Source organism: Drosophila rhopaloa, unplaced genomic scaffold (assembly GCF_018152115.1).
Source record: "Drosophila rhopaloa isolate 14029-0021.01 unplaced genomic scaffold, ASM1815211v1 contig_190, whole genome shotgun sequence".
Taxonomy (NCBI): Eukaryota; Metazoa; Arthropoda; class Insecta; order Diptera; family Drosophilidae; genus Drosophila; species Drosophila rhopaloa.
This window is the reverse complement of record NW_025335073.1, coordinates 3705859-3726982: the sequence shown is the minus strand read 5'-3', so window position 1 is coordinate 3726982 and position 21124 is coordinate 3705859. Positions and strand designations below refer to the sequence as shown.

Sequence of the window (21124 nt, the reverse complement as noted above, 5' to 3'; positions counted from 1 at the left end):
ATATCCTCTTTGTTTTCCGTGTGTTCGGGTCTTTTACTGCCACTTTCGCCCGCGTCTTCCTTGATTTTTTCTGCTGTGATCCCTTGTACTTCTCCTTGATCCAGTTGTCCGTGACCTCTATTGCTTTCAACTCGTCCTGTGCTGCTCTGGGTAAGGCGTCTGCTACCTCATTCCATTTTCCCTTTCCATACTGGACTACGCCTAAGTCCCTGGTATTCGTTTTTTTCTCCGGTTGGTCCACTTCGTCTCAGGCTGCTCTTATCTCTAGCTCCAAGCCTTCACACCTCAGCGTGCTGCGTGCCCCGGCTAGAAAGTCCATTCTTAACAGTATTCCTTCTGCCACTTCTGTTAGTATCATGAATGTTACCCTGAACGCTCTTCCTCCAAATTGGATTTCTGCCGCGAACTCTCCTATCGCCTTCTGCGTTGCTCCGTTGGCCATTGTTAGTTCTGCTCGGGTTCCACACTATTTGCCTTGTTGCTTCAGATCTTGATATCTGCTTCTGCTTATCGCGCTTCTTGATGTTCCTGTGTCCACGGTTCCTTTCGCTATCTTGTTTCCGACCCTTATGCGGGCTACTATTTGGAACCCGTCGCAACATAGCTGTTCTCCTGCTGCTGACTCTTTTATTGCCGCCTGAGCTGCCAGCTTCAACTGCTCAGGTCTCCTACAGCACTACTTGGTTCTCGTATATCTCATATCTCCGGTCCTAGTTGCTGCTGTGCAGGTTGGCTTACCTGTATCCGGTCCTCTATTTCTTCTACTTCCTCCTCTAGTTTGAGGAACTCTGTCAACGAGTTGAATCCTGCCCTCCTAGCGTACAGCTTTATCTTGCTCCTGCTGTTTTTGTATACTCGGTCCAGTTTGGCCTCTTCTGAGAGTTTCGTGAATTGCTTCAGTTTTCTTAGTCCCATTGCGTATTCTCTTACGGGCTACGTTTCTCTCTGTTTCGTCTGTGCAATCTGATTCTCCAACTGTTCCTCATACCTCGGCGGCAAAAAGTATTCCAGCACTTCTGTTCTGAGCTGAGTCCATGTTACGATCCTGCTCGGCGTGGTGTTCCACCAATCATTCGCGATAAATGGCATCGTCTGTATCAGCTGGTTCTTCCGTATTCCGTATCCGCCTGCCCACTTTTCCATTTTTCTTAGGAACTCCAATGGGTTTGTTGTTCCTTGGTACCTGATACCCCATCCGCGTATTCGGTCTATGACTTCTGTTTCCATTTTTATTTCTGTCTTTCCTTCCGTTTCGTCCCCTAGACTTGCTCCCTTGATGTCCATTATCCCCTCCTTTTCCCTGGTTACCACGATCGCCAGAATTATTTCTTTCGCCGGGCTTTTTTCTCTCCTATATTTTTCTGTCAGTTCTGCGAGTCTTTGTCTGACCGTTTCCGTATGATCCGTTTTTTTTGGCGAACGCTGCCAACAAACGTCTTAAATCTTCACTTCTTTCTGCCGTTCCTAATCCGAACTCTTCCGTGTATTTCGTTAGTTCGCTCTTTGGTGCCAGATATACCCAGCTCGACATTACTCCGCTGGTGTCGGCTTATCTCCTGCAACCACTTTAACCTGTTCGGGCGCCACTGTGACGGTTTGTCGTTGTCGGGTGGCTCAGGGATGGCCAGGGTTCGTCACAAGAATTTGTTTGTGTCAGGCGTGGTTGCAGAATTAGAGTTCCGACCCAGTCCAGAGTAGAAGTCGTGGGGAAGTACTCAGTAATTGATTATAACTAGGTTTTATTTCAGTAAGTAGGGCGGGGTGCCGCCCTTGCTGCTTTCGCTTCCTTCGACCACTTAGAATACCGGGTATCGGGAGCCGTCCAGCTGCTCGAGAGGAACAGCACGGGATCCCGGCTGCGGGAGAACAGTCCCCTGGATGGGTTTCCTGAAATGAGAATGCGGTGCTTGGGGACCCTGAAGTCAGCCACAAGAGATAGAGAATGTGTTGCTTGGGGACCCTGAGGTCAGCCACAAGAGAGAGAGAGAGAATTGCTTGGGGACCCTGAAGTCAGCCACAAGAGGAGAATGTGTTGCTTGGGGACCCTGAAGTCAGCCACAAGAGGAGAATGTGTTGCTTGGGGACCCTGAAGTCAGCCACAAGAGAGAGAGAATGTGTTGCTTGGGTACCCTGAAGTCAGCCACAAGAAAGAGAGAGAATTGCTTGGGGACCCTGAAGTCAGCCACAAGAGAGAGAGAGAGAGAGAGAGAGAGTGTTGCTTGGGGACCCTGAAGTCAGCCACAAGAGAGAGAGAGAATTGCTTGGGGACCCTGAAGTCAACCACAAGAGAGAGAATTCGGCCGGTGAACCGTGCCGTAAGGAGGTGTGATCCTGAAATCAGACGTCTCCTAGGGATACCTCCAGGCCGGCAAGCCGAGAAGGTTAGAGGGAGGAGGAAGTACTACGGGAGCTAACTACAATGCATAAGCGGACTTGGATCGATTGATCTAGTCCACTGGGGAGTTGCCTCTGTACCCTTAAACGGTTGGCTGCTAAGTGACCTTCCATGGACCGTGGTCCGCCTTATATAGGGCTCGGCGAGATCTAGTGTGCCCGCCTCCTGTGTGGGATTTGCTGGTCTAAGTGGGATAAAAATGCGTTGTAGACCAGATATCGATACACTTCAACTACTAGAAAAGGAGATGGTTGATAACTTTGATGACTAAAGAAAGAAGATGCGACAAGAAGCAAAAGATAATATTCGGGAGGCCCAGACAAAATATAAGGAGCAATTTGATAAAAAGCGAAGTACGGATACAAAGTTGGAGATCTCGTCGCCATCCGTAGAGCGCAATTCGTAGCTGGGAGAAAGATGGCTAGCGAATTCTTAGGTCCATACGAAATAACAGAAGTGAAACGAGGCGGAAGAAGAAGAGAAGTAGCAGCCGAACAGAGTAGTAGCAGGAGAGAATCGAAGCAGCAGAACGTGTGTGGAAAATCAGCAGAAAGCAGTAGCATTTATCCAGTAGTTTAGGAAAAGCCAATTGTTATATTCATTACCTGCGCACCGCGAAATAATATTAATAAACAGTACTCAATAATATCTCACATTTATAATTAATACCTCTTCGATTCCAAAAATGAATAAATAAAAAAAAAACGCAATGGCAACCAAGGATATCGAAGAGCTATCAAACGAGATATTTGCATGAAAAGTATCAACTGAACGTATCGCAACTTAAATGACGGTAAATTGTCTGTTAATAAGCTTGAGCTATAAATCCAAAATTGGCACATTGAAAATGCTTCACTCCTTCCAAACCAAATAGAAGAGAGAAATGCAAAAGATGTCTTTCGCGAAGAGTTGAAAGAGAGTGCAGTTTTAACAAAATCGTTTTTGAATGATTTGGTCACAAAGATGATACGCTACACGATATTGAGAAATTTAATCATTTAAGTTCGTGTTTAGCTGGAGAACATTTAAGGCATTTTAAGTCCCTACGGAAAATTTGCCCAAAGCCCTTGTTAGCCTGAAGCGGGTGTACGATAATGATTTCAAAAAAATTCCCAGCCGTCAGCTACAGCCTTGAGAACCCTCATCGACACGGTCACAGCCCTTTATGGGTCCTTGCAGTGTATTGGGGATGATTCACCCATTACTAATGCTATTTTAATACATCTGGTAGATGTAAGTAGACTATACTTCGCTTCCTCTATGGAGCAAATGTGAGACGACATTGAGGAGTTACTAACACATGGTAGCGGAAGAGGCTTCCAAGCCCAAAACTGTTCAGCAGGTCCAATCTAATCCTCAAAAGAATGGAAATTTGAGTTTTTCATTTGTCGCTGCCAGGAACGACCCGGTAAAATGCGTCTTTTTCAACTCAAAGGACATCAATTGGAAATTGCGCTTCTCTCGCAGCTCTAAGAGTTCAGCAAAGATTCGATTTCGCTAAAAGAGCACCCTTGTGCATTAACTGCCTTCGAAAGGGACACACAGTCAAAAAATGCAAATCAAACAGATGAATAGTGTATAATTTCTCACTCCATACGTTGCTGCATATATATTCCGCAAACACTAATCTCCATCCGCTTCACATGTTTTGCATGCGACTGCATCGAAAAGAGTCATTCTTGCAACTGCTATTGTGAGCGTTCAAACGAAAAGTGGCGAATTTGTATTGGCTCGAGCGTTTTCGACTCAGGATCACAAATAAACTTTGCGACCGATGAGCTCGCTCAGAGACAGACAATTTTAAGAGGGGTCGAGAGCTCCAAAAAAAATACACATGGTTGTGAAGTCGCGAGTAGGGAATAGCAAATTGTCGTCCGATTTTTGGACACTACAAAATATTTCTGGTTATCATCCGGATCAAGCGGTGAACACCAGCGGGTGGAGAGTGCCTGAAAATATTCAGTTGGCAGAACCATTCTTCTTCAAGCCCCAAAAAATAGATATGTTTATCGGTGCAAATACGTTCTTTGAACTTTTATATGTTGGCCAGATCAAGGAGGGGTCTGAGCTTCCCATATTACAAAAAACTGTTCTCAGCTGGATAGTGTCTGGGAAATGTGCCTCTGAAGATAAAATAAAGGCTGACAAATGTTATATTCATTTCGATGTATCGAGCCGTACATCGACGCAGGTGTCGTTGAATGACATTTTGATGGTAGACCGAACCATTCAAGAGGAGCTTTACTCGACACTGCTTCGGCTTAGATTGCCCCTACGGAAGACATAAAAAATGTATCGCCAAGAAATGCTGGTTGAATTTGACCGAAACTTTAAGCTCATAGTATGAAGACGAGAGCCTTCTAAGTCTCTGAAAATCTTTAAGCTAAATACCGTAACATGTGGAACTTCGCCAGCACCCTTTTTGGCGATCAGGTGCTTAATGCGGCTAGAAAAGATGGCGCCAGAAACTTATCGAAAAGCCGCACAGATTATTCAGAAAGATTTTTATGTATGATTTAATGACTAGCTCCGGATGCGTTGAGGACCTGCAAGGCCTTCGAGACGAAGTTTTTTAGGTTTTACAAGAGGCAGTATTTGAACTGGCAAAGTGATTTTCAAACTGCCCAGAGTTATCCGCATCGGATAGCGCTGCAATGCCACTTACGGCAGGCTCATACGTAACTAAGACTCTTAGCGTGGTTTGGTTACCGGTTAAAAATTACTTCCAATTTTGGTTGGATGACTCTTTCCTGCATCTTCGCAAATAAAGTCGTCGATCTTTCCAATCCAAGTTCCCGTTTTTCTTAATACAAAAGAGTATTACTTTTATAGTGGCTTTACTTATTCAACTTTTCATAATTACATATTTCTTTAATTTTTATATTTGTATTCTTTGAAAATATTAAATCGTACCATTTTCCTATATTTTTCTTAGGAATATTTAATTTTTCCCTTTTGGGATTTTTGTTTTCCACCATTAGCCCACACTTGCGCTTTACTATGCGCTTTAGACCTTTTTCATTAGCTGGACTTTGCCAACTGCTCGGGCGCCAGTTAATATCTGTCTCCTTGCACAATTACTTTAACTTAATATTATTGAGTAATTAGGTGACAATTCATTGACTGATATATTTCATGGATCCAGATTTAAGCCTTTGATTTGAAGTTGTGAATAAATTAAAGTTACAAATTTGTATCCTGTCTTTAAAGATGTGAGTGGGGAGGTAGTCAGCAAAGGAAGGGAAAGGAGAAAAAAACCGGGAATAGTTGGTCATCAGTCTGTGACCAAAGGGGAGAGTGGGAACCTAACATTTCAGACACCAAATGTAAACCCTAACCACATGAACAGTCCCACGATCCGAAACTTATTGTAAAAATTTTCTTCTTCATAAAACCTGCTAGAACCAACGGAAATACAAAGCACCAATAAAGCAAACATTTCATTCTTGTTTCCAACAGCCCAAAACTACTGACCTCTTCCAATTTCGGGTACTGCAAGTTCCAATTTTCGACAAAGAAGCTCACAAAGCTTATATAATTAAAGCTCTAAAAAGTCTTAAGCCGAGGTTTGATAGATCCCCTCCTTCAATAAAACCGATTTTTCTTCATAACTCTTCGATTAAGCACCTCTTAAAGGGTCGCAGCCTTGATATTCTACTGACCTCATAGATATATTTTATCAGCCGTTCGTACATTATGGTGCTGTTGTCATTATCACGTGAGTCACACAATATCTGAGCATCACCTGCAAGCAGTTACCAAAAATTTGCTCACTGGGATTGACAATCAGTGCCATTCTTGATCAGCTGAGAAGTATCATTATGTAGCCGCATCGTTATTCAAGGGGATTAGAATGCGCATTACAGATTCTGTGGGTACAATCTGATGTGTGTTATCTTTGACTCAAACGTACAAATTTTGGCCACTGGAGGACTTACGCATTTTGCTTGACTTAATGCGCCCTGTATAGAGGCATTCCTCGCAACCAGCTTTCCTTAGTTCACATTTCTCTTTTGATATAGCTCAGCGTGGCTGCTTATACGGTCGTTATCAGAATTTTACTTGGGAGTTCGGTTATGAGAAATTTCGGTGCCCGAATTAACGTCCTGACTCTAAAAAACATTCTCCTTTTTCCGTGGATGTCGATTTCTTTGCTGAGGTCTCAGTTGACCAGATCTGCCTGTCCTGTGAGAAGAATACCTTTTATTCCTCCATCATGGTATTCTTCGAAGACGGAAATCGCTGCCTTGGCCAGAAAAGCTCATTGACTCCGTCGCGACTGGTTGAGGTCGGGGCACTTGTAGTAGACAGCACCAGATGTACGGAAAATAACCATCTAGCGTATAGACGATTCGTCGTCGTGCACTTCTAGCAATGCTCTGTACGAAACACGTCGGATGGGGGGTGGTTCTTTCCTCGTCCTCTATATGATATACACTGTCCCACAAACAAAGAAAGTTTTAAGTGCACTAAGCGGTACTCTAACAGGTTCCAAACAAATCAGGATGTGAACAGACATTTTTATAAGCAGACGGACTGTGAAGGCTAAGCGAATCAAGAAAAATATTAAGAGTTCGGGGTAGCTAAGTGTTATTCACTCCCCGTTCTATACCCTCCCTACCTTGATAACACGTGATAAATTTGGCGGTTATCCCCAATTGAATTTATTTACATATTCACTTATTAAATCTATGTAACAGCTGCATTACAATCCAAGCGATGGACCTATGAATCTAAAGTTATTTAAACATCATTGTTTTTCTAATCAAATTCCTCTTTATCTAACAAAATATTAATTTGCACGCCTCCAGTGCGTTCAGCTACTTTAACTGATTGCTTCTCATTAAAGCTACGTCATTACTTCGATATATATATTATATATAGTTTTTCTTAGTGCTATCATTATTTTAGAAAGTGACTAAAAATACAAACATAATGCATTTGCAAAAATCCTATTCGCTGCATCGACACATACATGCTTATCCCCAAATATATCAGTCAGAAAATACAATATAAAGTTTTTTGTTGACTTACGTACAATTCCGTCAAAGCAGGTTCGTTGGGCCCATCGAAGATGCTGTAGTTGATTACTTCGTGTAAAGATATTAAAAATATGATTTTCTGACGGGATAAGCGTGTGTGATTTGCGCGATTGGGATTTACAAAATGACTCTACCAACACTGACGAACTCAAATTTAGATCGCCCAATCAAGATCCTAATACATATATATAAAAATAGTTAATTAATTGAATTTGTCACATCACGTTTCTAAATCTCATTTCCTATTTCTGTGACCTTCCTTCGGAGACTGTTCATGGACAGCTCACTACATCCACTGTATCCCAGATTTCTCCGGATCTTCTCTTAGCGACGCTGAAGCATGGTCGCCTAGAGTGATCACGCCGCCTTCCTTTACTCCTGTCGCATTAACGGGGTAATTTCGTCATGACGCGCATGGCGCGTGCTGATGAGGTTATGAGATCGCAGTCAGCCGACCGGCTCAATAACCTTCCAAAGATTTTGATGATCCTAGATCATCGTGGCCGCAATTGGCGTGCAGTAAGTCCGGGGCGTAGGGGTGCCGCGCGTGGCTCGCTTTTCGCTTTGGAGTCGGCGCAGTCTGTAGGGGTGCCGCGCGTAGCTCGCTTTTCGCTTTGGAGTCGGCGCAGTCTGTAGGGGTGCCGCGCGTGGCTCACTTTTCGCTTTGGAGTCAGCGCAGTGCGTAGGTTGATAGCTTGTTTCTACTCGGCAATACACACGTTCCGGGGTTGAGAATTACGGAGCCGCACGTGGCGTGCAGTTGCAAGGTGCCGCATCAGGTTGTTTTATAAAAAAAAAACTTTTAGGTTGCCTCTTATTGCAGATCCTCTCCATGTCTGCCGACCAGTCTTAGAAAACTCAGTCTTACTGGCCGGCTTTGACGGACACGCCCGTGGTCTTCTTGGCCTACTGCAACAAAAGTTAATGAATTCTACTCAACTGACCTGCTCAATTTACTGGCATTTACCTTCTGCTGGTATAAAGCACACTAGATTATTTGTAGTTGATTCAGTAGCTGCTGCCAGTCACGAATGGTTTTCTCTCTCTAACACTTTGGTTAGAATGAAATGAATGATCTGGCACGCGTTGCCGTCTGCATCGACGCATCGTTGCTAAACTCCGAGTAACGGAATCCTTCCAGGTTCTCATTCTCATTTCTATCTCTACGCGCCTTCGGTATTGCGCGAGCGATTGCTAGCTGATACTCGCGACGTTGACAAACTTCAGCTTAATTTTAACGAAGTTTTTATTCTTTTTTTTTCTTTCTGCCTATTTCGCGTACTAAAGAGAGTGCGTTCGAGACATGCTTGCTCAATACTCTTGCTTTAGTTTCGAGGCATACTCGAATTTGTATGTCTAACATAATTTTGGCAAAATGTTGTCTCCTATTCATTTCTGGCCCCCACACACTCAATCGGTATGGCAAGGTGGACTAATATGTCAGAGCTTCGGCCAAGTCAGTGCAATTGATCCTGACGGAGTTACACGGTAGAAATGCGCAGGCAAGTATTTGGCGCTGCAGTAGCTGAAATCGCCGTTGTTATTGCTGCTACCGTTGCACAAATTATGGAGAGCACGGTGGTGACAGAACTTGGTCGAGCTCTACACCGCAAGCTCCGTGAATATGCGGAGAGCCAGACTGAGCTCTTAAGCTGTCAATGTTCATTAGAGGAGGAGTAAAGACCGTTTCCCTGATCAACAGAGCTTCTTCTGTCATTATACCCTTGCAGAGGGTATTATAATTTTGGTCAAAAGTGTGCAACAGAGACATCTCCGACCCTATAAAGTATATATATTCTTGATCAGGATCACCTCCTCTGTCCGTCTGTCTGTCCGTCTGTCTGTCCGTCTGTCTGTCCGTCTGTCTGTCCGTCTGTCTGTCCGTCTGTCTGTCCGTCTGTCTGTCCGTCTGTATGTCCGTCTGTCTGTCCGTCTGTCTGTCCGTCTGTCTGTCCGTCTGTCTGTCCGTCTGTCTGTCCGTCTGTATGTCTGTCTGTCCGTCTGTCTGTCCGTCTATCTGTCCGTCTGTCTGTTTCTACGCGGTGGTGGTGTTTTTAAAGTTAGGAAGTTGGGATTTTTTATGAGTATTAAGAATGCATCATATGAATAATTTTGGAGAATATAATGTACATAATATTCTGCAAGGGTATATCAACATCGGCTCCGCCCGAAGTTAGCTTTCCTTTCTTGTTTTTTTCTTCATTGCTCACTGAGCTATTTATTATTTATTAACTAGGCATTATTAAAAAAAAATTGTTTAAAATATTTTTTCGTTTTTACACCGAAATTATACATACACATGTACTATTTCTACAAGCAACTCCGGTGATATGAATTAAAACTAAATTCTGATTTCATATTTGTAGGCATGTGTTATATCGGGGGAATCTGGAGCTGGAAAAACAGAGACAACAAAATTTATATTGCAGTATTTATGCACAATCACTTCAAACGTTTCCTCGTGGGTTCAGCAGCAGATTTTAGAGGCCAACACAATTTTGGAAGCTTTTGGTAAGTTGAGTTTATTATTTCTAATATAATTATAGTTTATAAAATTTGACTATGTTCAATTAAGCACAATTACCTGGACTATACAAAGACAGGAAGTACCCTATATTTATTATTCGACAGATTTGGCCACGGATTATAAATTTCAACTTGAAACAAATTTTGAAAAATAGTTTTATAATTTAAAACAAATTAGAACAAAATTATGAATGTCTCAATTATTAGATACATCAAGTATTTCCACCTCAAATGCATAGACGAAAATTGAGAATTGGTTATAGTCGGTAATAATTTAATCAAGATCGTGTTTGTTACGGTCGAGAATCCATAATTCTGCCGGGTGTGGCCTGCGAAGAAGCCTTCGAACCAGTGGTGTAACAAGATGCCTTGCCAGACAGTTTGTATGTGTGAGCATACGTTCCCGGTATCGACTTGAGGATTTACAAATCGTCTCCGAACATAACTCGGTTTTCCACATAATGGTGCTACTTCACCCTGAGCATCATGCGGGAAAAGGCAGGAAAAGGGAAGGCTGTCACACAGCAATCGTGGAGGCTGTCTTCTCTCAGGGTCTCGGAACGAGCAAGACGCGCATCGAGCTTCGAGAACCACGTGTGCTCCTCGAGTTTTTTTTTCCGTCGGTGGAGGATTGCAGGTTAGGCCAACCTGTACGCCTGACCAGACCGCCCTCGGTCTTATGATCGCGTGTGTTCCGACAATTTAACTTAGCCAAGTTTTACGCGGTGGTTCGCGGGTTATTGCAAAGAAGAATAAAGATATACAAAACGGGTTAATTGAGGATAACTTGAATAAATGGTAAAGAATAAATAATCGCACCTCCCGGTCATGTGTTTTCCTTTCTTAGTCAGATGAGAAAATCGAACCTCACCTAACCTCATTCCCAAAGCTGCTTTGGGCCTGAGCGTGGACGTTCACCACAGTGGCCGTATTTCAGCTCCCAGAAAGATATTACCGTAGTATCCCCGGACCTGAGTGTGGACCCCTTCCTGTTCGGTCCAGTAGTTCCCTCGTCTCCTACGTAGTTTTGGGGTTTGCGCGTTTCAGCCGAAACGCGAAATACAAGACTAGGACTCTACACGACCAGCGTCGTTTGCGTTTTGCTCGACACAAATAAGAGCCTTCGGTGAAGACTCCCCCCCTCAAAAGTATCCGTTCTCCTGTGGAGCGGAACTCTCTAGCCGGTGTTTTGGTGATTTACAAATTTCTTGTAAAGGACTCTTGGATCCGACTGAGATCTGTACCCCGGCCGAAAGAGCATCCTTACAGTGGCCAGAACGATGTACACGAATATCTACTGCAAACACCCTGTAATCTAAGAACGATACAATGAGCTTACAGAGTCTCTCAGGCAAAAAAGGCATTAGCGTGTAGAACCATCTTTCGTGCCAAACCCTGTCAACAGCCTGTCAAAAGTCGAAAAAAAGAGCTGAGCAGTATTTGTGATCTTTAAAAACACCCAAAACATGGTTATCTACTTTGTGTACTTGCTCGATAGCACAATTAAGACTACAGAAGCCAAACTGGTGGTTTGCAAGTGCGTCTTTAAAGGCGTTAATAGATAAAAGTCTACCAAGCACGATTCGCTTAAAAGTCTTGCAGAAGATAGACAGCGAACTAATCGGCGCAGCATGGGTCTAATGCACGTTTCCAAGGTGTTGGAAAATGGCCAAGATCCAGGCAAGCATTAAAGAGGAGACAGAGCTTCGGAACGACGGTGCTAGGCAGAGCTTTAGCTACTTTGCCATCATTCGCGTCTATGCCAGGAGTGAGCAAAAATTTTTAGGATATCCACCTTAAATCGGAAACACCTTAAATTATTTGGATATCATATACATCTTCGTTGTTTCTAACTGGTTCCAGTTCAACAAAGTATATATCCCGGTTCGCCAGGGGGATTTAATACATTCCGTGGGTTGTGCCCCAAAGCGTTAGGTTTCACAGTAATTTCGGTTACTTCAGTGGATGCATGAAGTCCCTTGCCGTCCATTACCGTCATCTACAGTAATTTTAGAAGAAGATTTGCCAGTTGTCTTGAGGACAAAACCTGTGCTCACAGATGATAGTAAAGCAGTTAGTTGCCTAAAATCAGTGATTCCCCTCAAAAGAAGAGGTGGATGATGGGGATCGCGTTTCTTGGTTTTAGCTTGAGAACAGGCATTGAGTGGGGACACCGGACGAAAGTTAGCTTCAACAGGCTCATACAAGCCATGACCAAGCTTAGCGGTGGTGATTGATTCATTAATAGGAGTGCAAGTCATTGTATCATTATCGTCATCAACAGCTATTGTTCTTCCCTAAGTAGGTAGAGTCTTCTAGAGCCTATAGAAAACATAACGACGTATTAACCACAAAACAAATTCCGTATCTATCAGTCCTTTAAAAATTACTTGTCCGAATTAAATGTTCTTTAATTCCAGTCCCATGTCATCCATCCGTACTAAAATGGTTGTCTTTGCCTGTTTTGCTACCATCTTGGTAAATTCCTCTAAAAATATAACCCTTAGAAGAAATCAGATAAACTTAACATTTTTAGTTTCTAAAAAAAATAGGACTTTCTTGGTTTTTTTTTTTTTTTTTTGCACGCGGAGTCCCACGGCCCACTTACCCGCCCAACCGACCGAGGGGCGCAGCCGTGTATCGTACGGCACGATTCGCGATAAGATGGACGCGAGATAGGAAAATAAAGGTAAAGGTCCGGGGAAAAAAGTAATAGTTAGATCAATCTTGTGCCAATGAAGCAAGTATCAATCGTTTTAGGAGCGGCAGAGAGTCAAGATTTGATATTACAGGAAAAAGTCTATTATAGTCAGAACATAATACTCTGAAAGGCTCATGCAAGGCATAGTTAGATCTACACTGATTTAAAATTAGGGGAAAATAATTTCTAGTTAATCTACTTGGCACAGAAAAGTTTAGCCGACTTAACAAGTCGGGGCAGTCAATATCACCATGTATAAGGTGATAAATAAAGATAGTACCAAGCATCGTTCTTGGTAAACCGTCGTCGCATGCAGACGTGTATTTATTGTGCTCCGGGAAAAAGTATTCAATAAAATCACAAAAGTGCAGTGACCGATTTAATAAATCTACTATATCGCGAAAAGACGATTTCTGCGATGAAATCGCGAATGTTTATATTGATTGGTCATTTAATTAATATAAAAAAAAAATTCATAAAACTCTAATTAACTTTACCACGAATACAATGAGTCTGAACGACGTTCGCACACAACGTCAACGTGAGCAAGACGAGAGACGGCTCTCAGTACAATGAAATAACGCGTACCTTTCTTTTAAAGCAACCGAAAATAATGCAAGCTCTGATCAAGCGCGGGCAATTACCCCCAACTTGACCGAGTTCTTAAACGTAGCGAGCGAGAGAGCGCGTTCTTGCTCCCCCTCGCTACCATCGACGTCTCTGCAGATAAAGAGCGCTGAAAGTGCTCCAATGCAGGTATGCAATAACCTAAGCTCATCAGCAGTAACTAGCACCGCAATTTCTTTAACAACGTCAACTGTAACTACAACAACAACTGCAACCGTATCGACTGCGCGTTTAATGACATCATCAGCTAGCAGCGCAGCTGCGCTGCCCGAAAAACAGAAAAAAACAATGAATGTGCTAAGCCGGCTGTGCAGACTGGTATGGATCGCTACATCCAAATCAAAAGGAAGCTGAGCCCTCTAAATTCTCAACGCAAAATAACCCGTAACAATGCTACGGGTCTAGTAAAAGCCAACATCCAAGAGACAAAAGTTCAAATGAAGTCTGAAGATAATTACAGAGTATTATCGAAATATCTTACAGAGAATAAAAAGAACTTTTACACGTATCAGTTAAAAAGTAGCAAGTCGTACTTAAGGGCATAGAGTCCGACGTAACGCCTGCAGAGATAACAAAGGCGCTTCAAGAGAAGGGATTTAACGCTGAGACTGTCTTCAACATCCTTAACAGGGATAGAAAGCCGCAGCCTCTCTTTAAGGTTGAGCTCGGACCAGAAAATAAGCCCCTAAAGAAATACGAAGTGCACCCCATTTACAATCTTCAGTTCCTGCTGCACCGCAGAATTACAGTTGAGGAACCGCACAAACGCAATGGCCCGGTACAATGTGCGAACTGCCAAGAATATGGCCATACAAGGTCATACTGTAAACTGCGCCCGGTGTGAGTAGTCTGTGGAGATCTTAATGACTCCGAACACTGAGGAGATCTTCATGACTCCGCACACTGCCCAGCGAGCAAAGATGACTGCAACTCGAAAAAGTGCGGCAACTGCGGTAGAGGTGCAGAAACATCGAGTGAAACATCGATAACATCGATGTTTTCAAAACATCGAAACCATCGATGGTTCGTGACCGCCATCGATGTTTTCACTAACAACTCTGCGCTCGGTGCGAACAAATTGTAAATAAATTAAATTAAATTAATTCTTAATTTTTTTCTAACAACTAAAAAAATTGTTGATAATATTTAGGATTTCTAGTTGGTGGTGTTGGTGGTGTGTCCACCCGAGACGATGCCATTATTGCCACAAGGCAATTTATGGAAAAGGAAAACACTCCTGACACTTGCGACCCCTTAAAGTATTGGGAGGTATGATTTTCAAATAATTATGACAAACATGTTAAATAAGAAATACTTTTTACAGATGACTGATGACAACGAATTAAAATTGGTTGCAAAAAAATATTTCTGTGTACGAGCCTCGTCCTATGAGTCTGAAAGGGTGTTCAGCAAAGCTGTTAATACACTGGAGTCTGTACTCGTCTCTGGAGCTCGAGTTTCAACACCCCAAACTACAAGTACACAAAGCATCCAAAAGAAGACAGATCTACAAATAGAACAGCTCGTCCTCGAAAAGGGACGCTTACGTCGAGAGTGGCAACTCCACAGATCGCTACCTGCAAGGCAACTCTTAAAATATGCCTCACGTCAACTGACAAAAGCTTTACAGCAAGATGAAGCACATTTCCACCGACGCTACATAGAGCAATTGTCAACAACTAGTACAAAACACTCACTATGGAGAGCTCACCCAACTCTAAGCTCACCGAAAGTAACCGTGATGCATATTAGAAATCACACAGGCGCTGGGCAGCGACAGACAGAGCCAGCACGTTTGCCAACCACCTTACAAATGTCTTCCAACCAAATCCTGCCACTACTGCGTTCACTCTGCCGACTTTACCATATGAGCCTCAGCTTCAACATGAGCCAATTGAGTTTCGCCCAAACGAAATCGTTAACATCATCAAAAATCATCTAAATCCGAAAAAATCCCCGGGATGCTACCTCATAACTCCCAAAATGATCATTGGCCCCCCCGTTTCCACTATCACCCAGCTTTTTAATGCCATCGCAAAACTTGGCCACTTTCCAGTGAGATGGAAAAAGTCGATTATAATAATGATAGCAAAGCCGGGAAAAGACCACACAATTCCCACGTCGTAAAGACCAATAAGCTCTAACTCTGAAAACTATTGACTCGGATAAACACATATCTAAGAAACCAGGAAGGAATTCCGTCACATCAATTTGGGTTTCGTAAAAAGAACGGAACAATTGAGCAGGTCAACCAGATAACATCAGAAATTCGGAACGCGTTCGAAAATCGAGAGTACTGTACTGCCATATTTTTAGATGTCTCTCAAGCATTTGATATAGTTTGGCTAGAAGGTCTAATGTACAAGATCAAGACAATGCTCCCCTACAACACCCATTAGGTTTTAGAGTCTTACCTCTACGACAGAAAATTTGCTGTTCGATGCAACACTGCTATAACTGATGATTTCACTATTGGAGCTGGAGTTCCTTAAGGAAGCGTGCTCGGGCTAACATTATATGTCCTCTACACAGCAGACATCCCAACAAGCACACGACCAACAACATCTACGTTTGCTGATGATACAGCCATTCTCAGCCGCTCAAAATGCCCGATGCAAGCAACTGCGCAGCTCGCTCTTCATCTGGTCGATGTAGAAAAGTGGCTTTCAGATTGGCGAATTAAAGTGAACGAACAAAAATGCAAGCACGTTACGTTCACCCTGAACAGGCAAAACTGCCCGCCGCTCATGTTAAACCATACTCTACTCCCGCAAGAAAAAGAAGTGACATATCTAGGAGTACACCTCGACAGAAGACTCACATGGCGCCGGCACATTGAAGCCAAAAGAACACACCTAAAGCTAAAAGCCAGTAGCCTTCATTGGCTTATCAACGCTCGGTCTCCCCTTAGTCTTGAATATAAAGTCCTGCTGTATAACTCGGTACTAAAACCTATATGGATGAACGGCTCTCAGTTATGGGGGAATGCCAGCAATAGCAATATTGACATAGTCCAGCGAGCTCAGTCGAAGATCTTGAGAACAATCACCGGGGCACCGTGGTACGTTCGCAACGAAAACATACATCGCGACTTAAACATTCTACCAGTAAAAGAAGTGATCGCAACACAGAAGGAAAAGTACTTTACCAAGCTATCGTTGCACCCTAACCACCTGGCGAGAGGTCTTACAAGGTTGAACAACCAATCACGCCCTGAGGCGCCAGAATGCAGTCTTATTATACTGTTAGTTAAATTTTAATGTTAAGATTTGTAAACTTATTGTTAGTCTCAAAATTAAGAGAAGATTCAATAAATAAAAGCAAAGTTAAAAAAAAAAAAAGCATCGTTCTACGGTTGGCTAGGGATGGTAAATTAATCAAAAGAAGTCTACTAGAATAAGAAGGTAAGATAAGATTTGCATCCCAGTTTAGGCGCCGTAAAGCAAAAAGAAGGAAGTTTTTTGTACAGATTCAATACGACCAATATGTATTCCGTATTGTGGACTCCAGACGGGAGACCCATACTCCAGAATCGGACGGACTAGCGAAATAAATAAAGTTTTAGTCAAAAAAGGATCATCGAATTCTTTTGACCACCTTTTAATAAATTCAAGCACTCCTCTGGCTTCATTAACCATGGACGAAATGTGATTAGAAAATTTTAGTTTAGGGTCCAAGAGAACGCCAAGATCGTTTACAAGAGTAATTCTATCCAAAGAGCTGGCACTTAACGTGTAAGTCGCGTATATCGGATTGGCCCGATAAAAAGTCATCAGCTGCACTTGGAACCGTTTAAATTTAGTAAATTATCTCGGCACCAGTTTTGAAAATTCGGAAAAATCGGATTGCAAGTTTAAATGGCAGGAAATGTCCTTATACTGCAGGCACAACTTAACATCATCTGCTTACATAAGTACGCGAGAATGACTTATAATTGAGGGAAGATCGTTAATAAATAATGTAAAAAGTAACGGACCCAGATGGCTCCCTTGTGGGACACCGGAGGTAACACGGAGAATTTCAGAAATTGAATTTTTAAAAAGGACCCTTTGTGACCTGCAGTTTAGATAACTTGAAATCCATTTAAGCAGATCAACTGGAAAACCTAAAAGGTCAATTTTTTGAATGAGATGTAAGTGATTTACAGAGTCAAATGCTTTACTAAAGTCAGTGTAAATGACGTCTGTTTGAAAACTACTATTGAAGCCTTTATCACAAATAAAGCGAGCTCTAGAAGGTTTGTGATTGTGGATCTACGTTTTATAAATCCGTTTTGACACGGAGAAATGATTGATCTGCAAAGGTGCTGCAAATGAGGAGTAATAATTTTTTCAAAAAGCTTAAGAATAGCTGACAACTTAGAAATACCTCTGTAGTTACTGGCTTCTAACTTGTTACCTTTTTTGAAAAGAGGAATAACAAATGATTCCTTCCAAATATTTGGGAATTGGGAGGTTTCTAGAGATAAGGTAAACAACTTGTGAAGAGGTTTGCACAGGGCCTTAGCGCAATACCTAAGCACGCACCCTGGAATACCAGAAAGTCTGCCTTGCGAAAACAATGCATTCGTTTGGATTTTTCTGATTTTTCTTCTATAACTCTACCCGTATCAAATGAAAGTTCGATTGTTGGGTGATAAGGATCTTCAGGTTGCGTGAGTGGTGCTACTCTGGACAGAAACACACCTTCAGGATTTAATACAAAACACAAATCAAGTAGGCGACCTAATGAATTTCGAACATGGTTTACTTGAGATAGAGATATGTCAAGCAGGCCATCAATAAAATCATGCTGTGCTATAGGTAGTAAGACATTCGATCCATCCTCAGTGGACCAAGTAACTCCAGGTATATTAAAATCACCTAGAACTATCAACTGATCCCTATCGGAAAGCTTATTTGCAACGGACTTAATAACGGATAGGTGATTTAAATAATCAGGAAGTTCAGACAACGGCGGAATATATGAGCAAGTTATGTATATAAAGTTACCAGGTATTGAATTCATCAAAAAATAACTCCTCAGACGGGAAGTTTGAATCAACTCCAATTAAGACTCCACCTCCCCGTCTAGAGGGACGGTCATACCTATATATTGTGTACTTGCCTGGAAAAACTTCGGAGCTAAAGATCTCGGGCTTTAACCAGGTTTCTGTGAACACAATAATATGAGATGCAAAGGAAAGGCTATCAGAATACAATTTAGTGAGTTTGCTACGCAAACCTCTTGCATTCTGATAGGAAAGAAGGAGGTTAGAAGTTAGTTTTTTGAAATCGGTACACTGGTTTGGCCTCGACTAGGAAGTTTTACTCCCACGGGCCCCTTCTTCTTTATCTTAGCCTCGAACTCTTTTACAACCATATTATGGCTTCAAAAAGCCCGAAAAACAGAACAAAACCAATGAATGTACAAAGCCGGCTGTGCAGACTGGTATGGATCGCTACATCCAAATCAAAAGGAAGCTGAGCCCTCTAAATTCTCAACGCAAAATAACCCGTAACAATGCTAGCCTAGCTGGAATAGAAACGCCCACGAACTCAAACCGATTTAAAATCTTGGAAGACGCCTATGACGTTGAGGCGGCCGAATCCACTGAAGTCGAGAAAAGGAAGCCAAAACCTCCGCCTATTTATATTCGAGAAAAAAGTTGCGATGTTCTTGTCAACAAAATTATCGAGCTTATTGGAAAGGATAACTTCCACATAATACCTCTAGTAAAGGGCAACATCCAAGAAACAAAGGTTTAAATGAAGTCTGAAGATAATTACAGAGTATTATCGAAATATCTTTCCGAAAATAAAAAGAACTTTTACACGTATCAGCTAAAAAGTAGCAAGGGCCTGCAAGTCGTACTTAAGGGCATAGAGTCCGACGTAACGCCTGCAGAGATAACAAAGGCGCTTCAAGAGAAGGGATTTAACGCTAAGACAGTCTTCAACATCCTTAACAGGGATAGAAAGCCGCAGCCACTCTTTAAGGTTGAGCTCGAACCAGAAAATAAGCCCCTAAAGAAATACGAAGTGCACTCCATTTACAATCTTCAGTTCCTGCTGCACCGCAGAATTACAGTTGAGGAACCTCACAAACGCAATGGACCGGTACAATGTGCGAACTGCCAAGAATATGGCCATACAAGGTCATACTGTAAACTGCGCCCGGTGTGTGTAGTTTGTGGAGATCTTCATGACTCCGAAAACTGCCCAGCGAGCAAAGATGACTGCAACTCGAAAAAGTGCGGCAACTGCGGTGGCAATCACACTGCTAACTACAGAGGCTGCCCTGTTTATAAGGAGCTGAAAAGTCGCATCCACCAGAGAGGAACTGCCGCCCGCACCCAAAATAAACAGATGACAGCTTCCAGATCAAACCCTGAAGTCTTCTTCTCGACTGCAGCCAGATCCTCACTAGGACCCTTAAACTCTGATAAAAATGTGACAAGCGCTTTAAAATCAGGACTGGCTAACCCTGTCTCAAAAAGTTCATTTCTGCAATCAGCACACCAAGAACCTAACACGGCTCAGCAGCAACAACTCCCGGAGCAGTCAAAAATCAACTCTGAAGATATGATATACAGCCTGCAGCAAAGCCTTACGGAGTTTATGTCGTCGTTTTTGCCGAAAACTATGCAAGATTTAATGCGAAACCAAAATCTATTGATTCAAATGCTGGTTTCACAACAATCCAAATAATGACTTCCCTAAGGATATCTACGTGGAACGCTAACGGCGTCTCACAGCACAAAATTGAGTTAGCTCAATTCCTACCTTACAAACAAATACAATTTTCAACTAGGAGGTTATTCATTCTACGGAACAAATCATCCAGATGGTAAAGCACATGGTGGGACTGGAATTCTAATCAGAAGCCGTATTAAGCACCACTATCATAACAAATTTGCTAAAAATTATCTACAGGCCACATCTATAAATATACAAACAAATACTGGCAACCAACTTACACTAGCCGCCATATACTGCCCCCCTCGCTTCACCATAGCTGAAGATGAGTTTATGCAGTTTTTCAACTCACTAGGAGACCACTTCATAGCAGCAGGGGACTACAACGCCAAGCACACACACTGGGGATCACGTCTCGTGACTCCAAAAGGAAAACAGCTCTATAATGCAGTTATAAAAGCCAAGAACAAGCTGGACTATGTTTCTCCTGGCAGACCAACATACTGGCCGGCAGACCCAAGGAAACTACCCGATTTAATAGACTTTGCAATTACCAAAAACATTTCTAAAAATCTGATAAGCGCCGAATGCCTCTCGGATCTTTCATCGGATCACTCGCCTGTCCTGTTTATTCTACTCCGACATCCAGGCGCATTGGAGCAATCGTTTAAATTGACATCTCAGAAAACCAATTGGGTTAAGTACAAGAAATACATTAGCTCACACATTGAGCTAAGTCCTCATCTCAACGATGAAGCCAACGTAGACAGATTTGTTAATACACTGGAGTCTGTACTCGTCTCTGCAGCTCGAGTTTCAACACCCCAAACTACAAGTACACAAAGCAACCAAAAGAAGACAAATCTACAAATAGAACAGCTCGTCCTCGAAAAGCGACGCTTACGTCGAGAGTGGCAACTCCACAGATCACCATCTGCTAGGCAAAGCTTAAAATATGCCTCACGTCAACTCACAAAAGCTTTACAGCAAGAAGAAGCACATGTCCACCGACGCTACATAGAGCAATTGTCAACATCTAGTACAAAACACTCACTATGGAGAGCTCACCCTACTCTAAGCTCACCGAAAGTAACCGTGATGCCTATTAGAAACCCCACAGGCGGCTGGGGGAGATGCAGACAGAGCCAGCACGTTT

The 21124-nt window shown here is 42.6% G+C and overlaps 1 protein-coding gene across 2 annotated transcripts in view; it reads left to right on the top strand.

Moving 5' to 3' along the window:
- The window catches only part of LOC108041495 (unconventional myosin-VIIa), a 1185777-nt gene that overhangs the window by 310301 nt on the left and 854352 nt on the right, over positions 1-21124 (top strand). For both annotated transcript variants that reach the window (XM_044459306.1, XM_044459307.1), the window contains exon 5: positions 9804-9948. In XM_044459306.1, coding sequence (XP_044315241.1) covers positions 9804-9948 — 145 coding nt within the window. The remainder of the gene's footprint in view (positions 1-9803; positions 9949-21124) is intronic.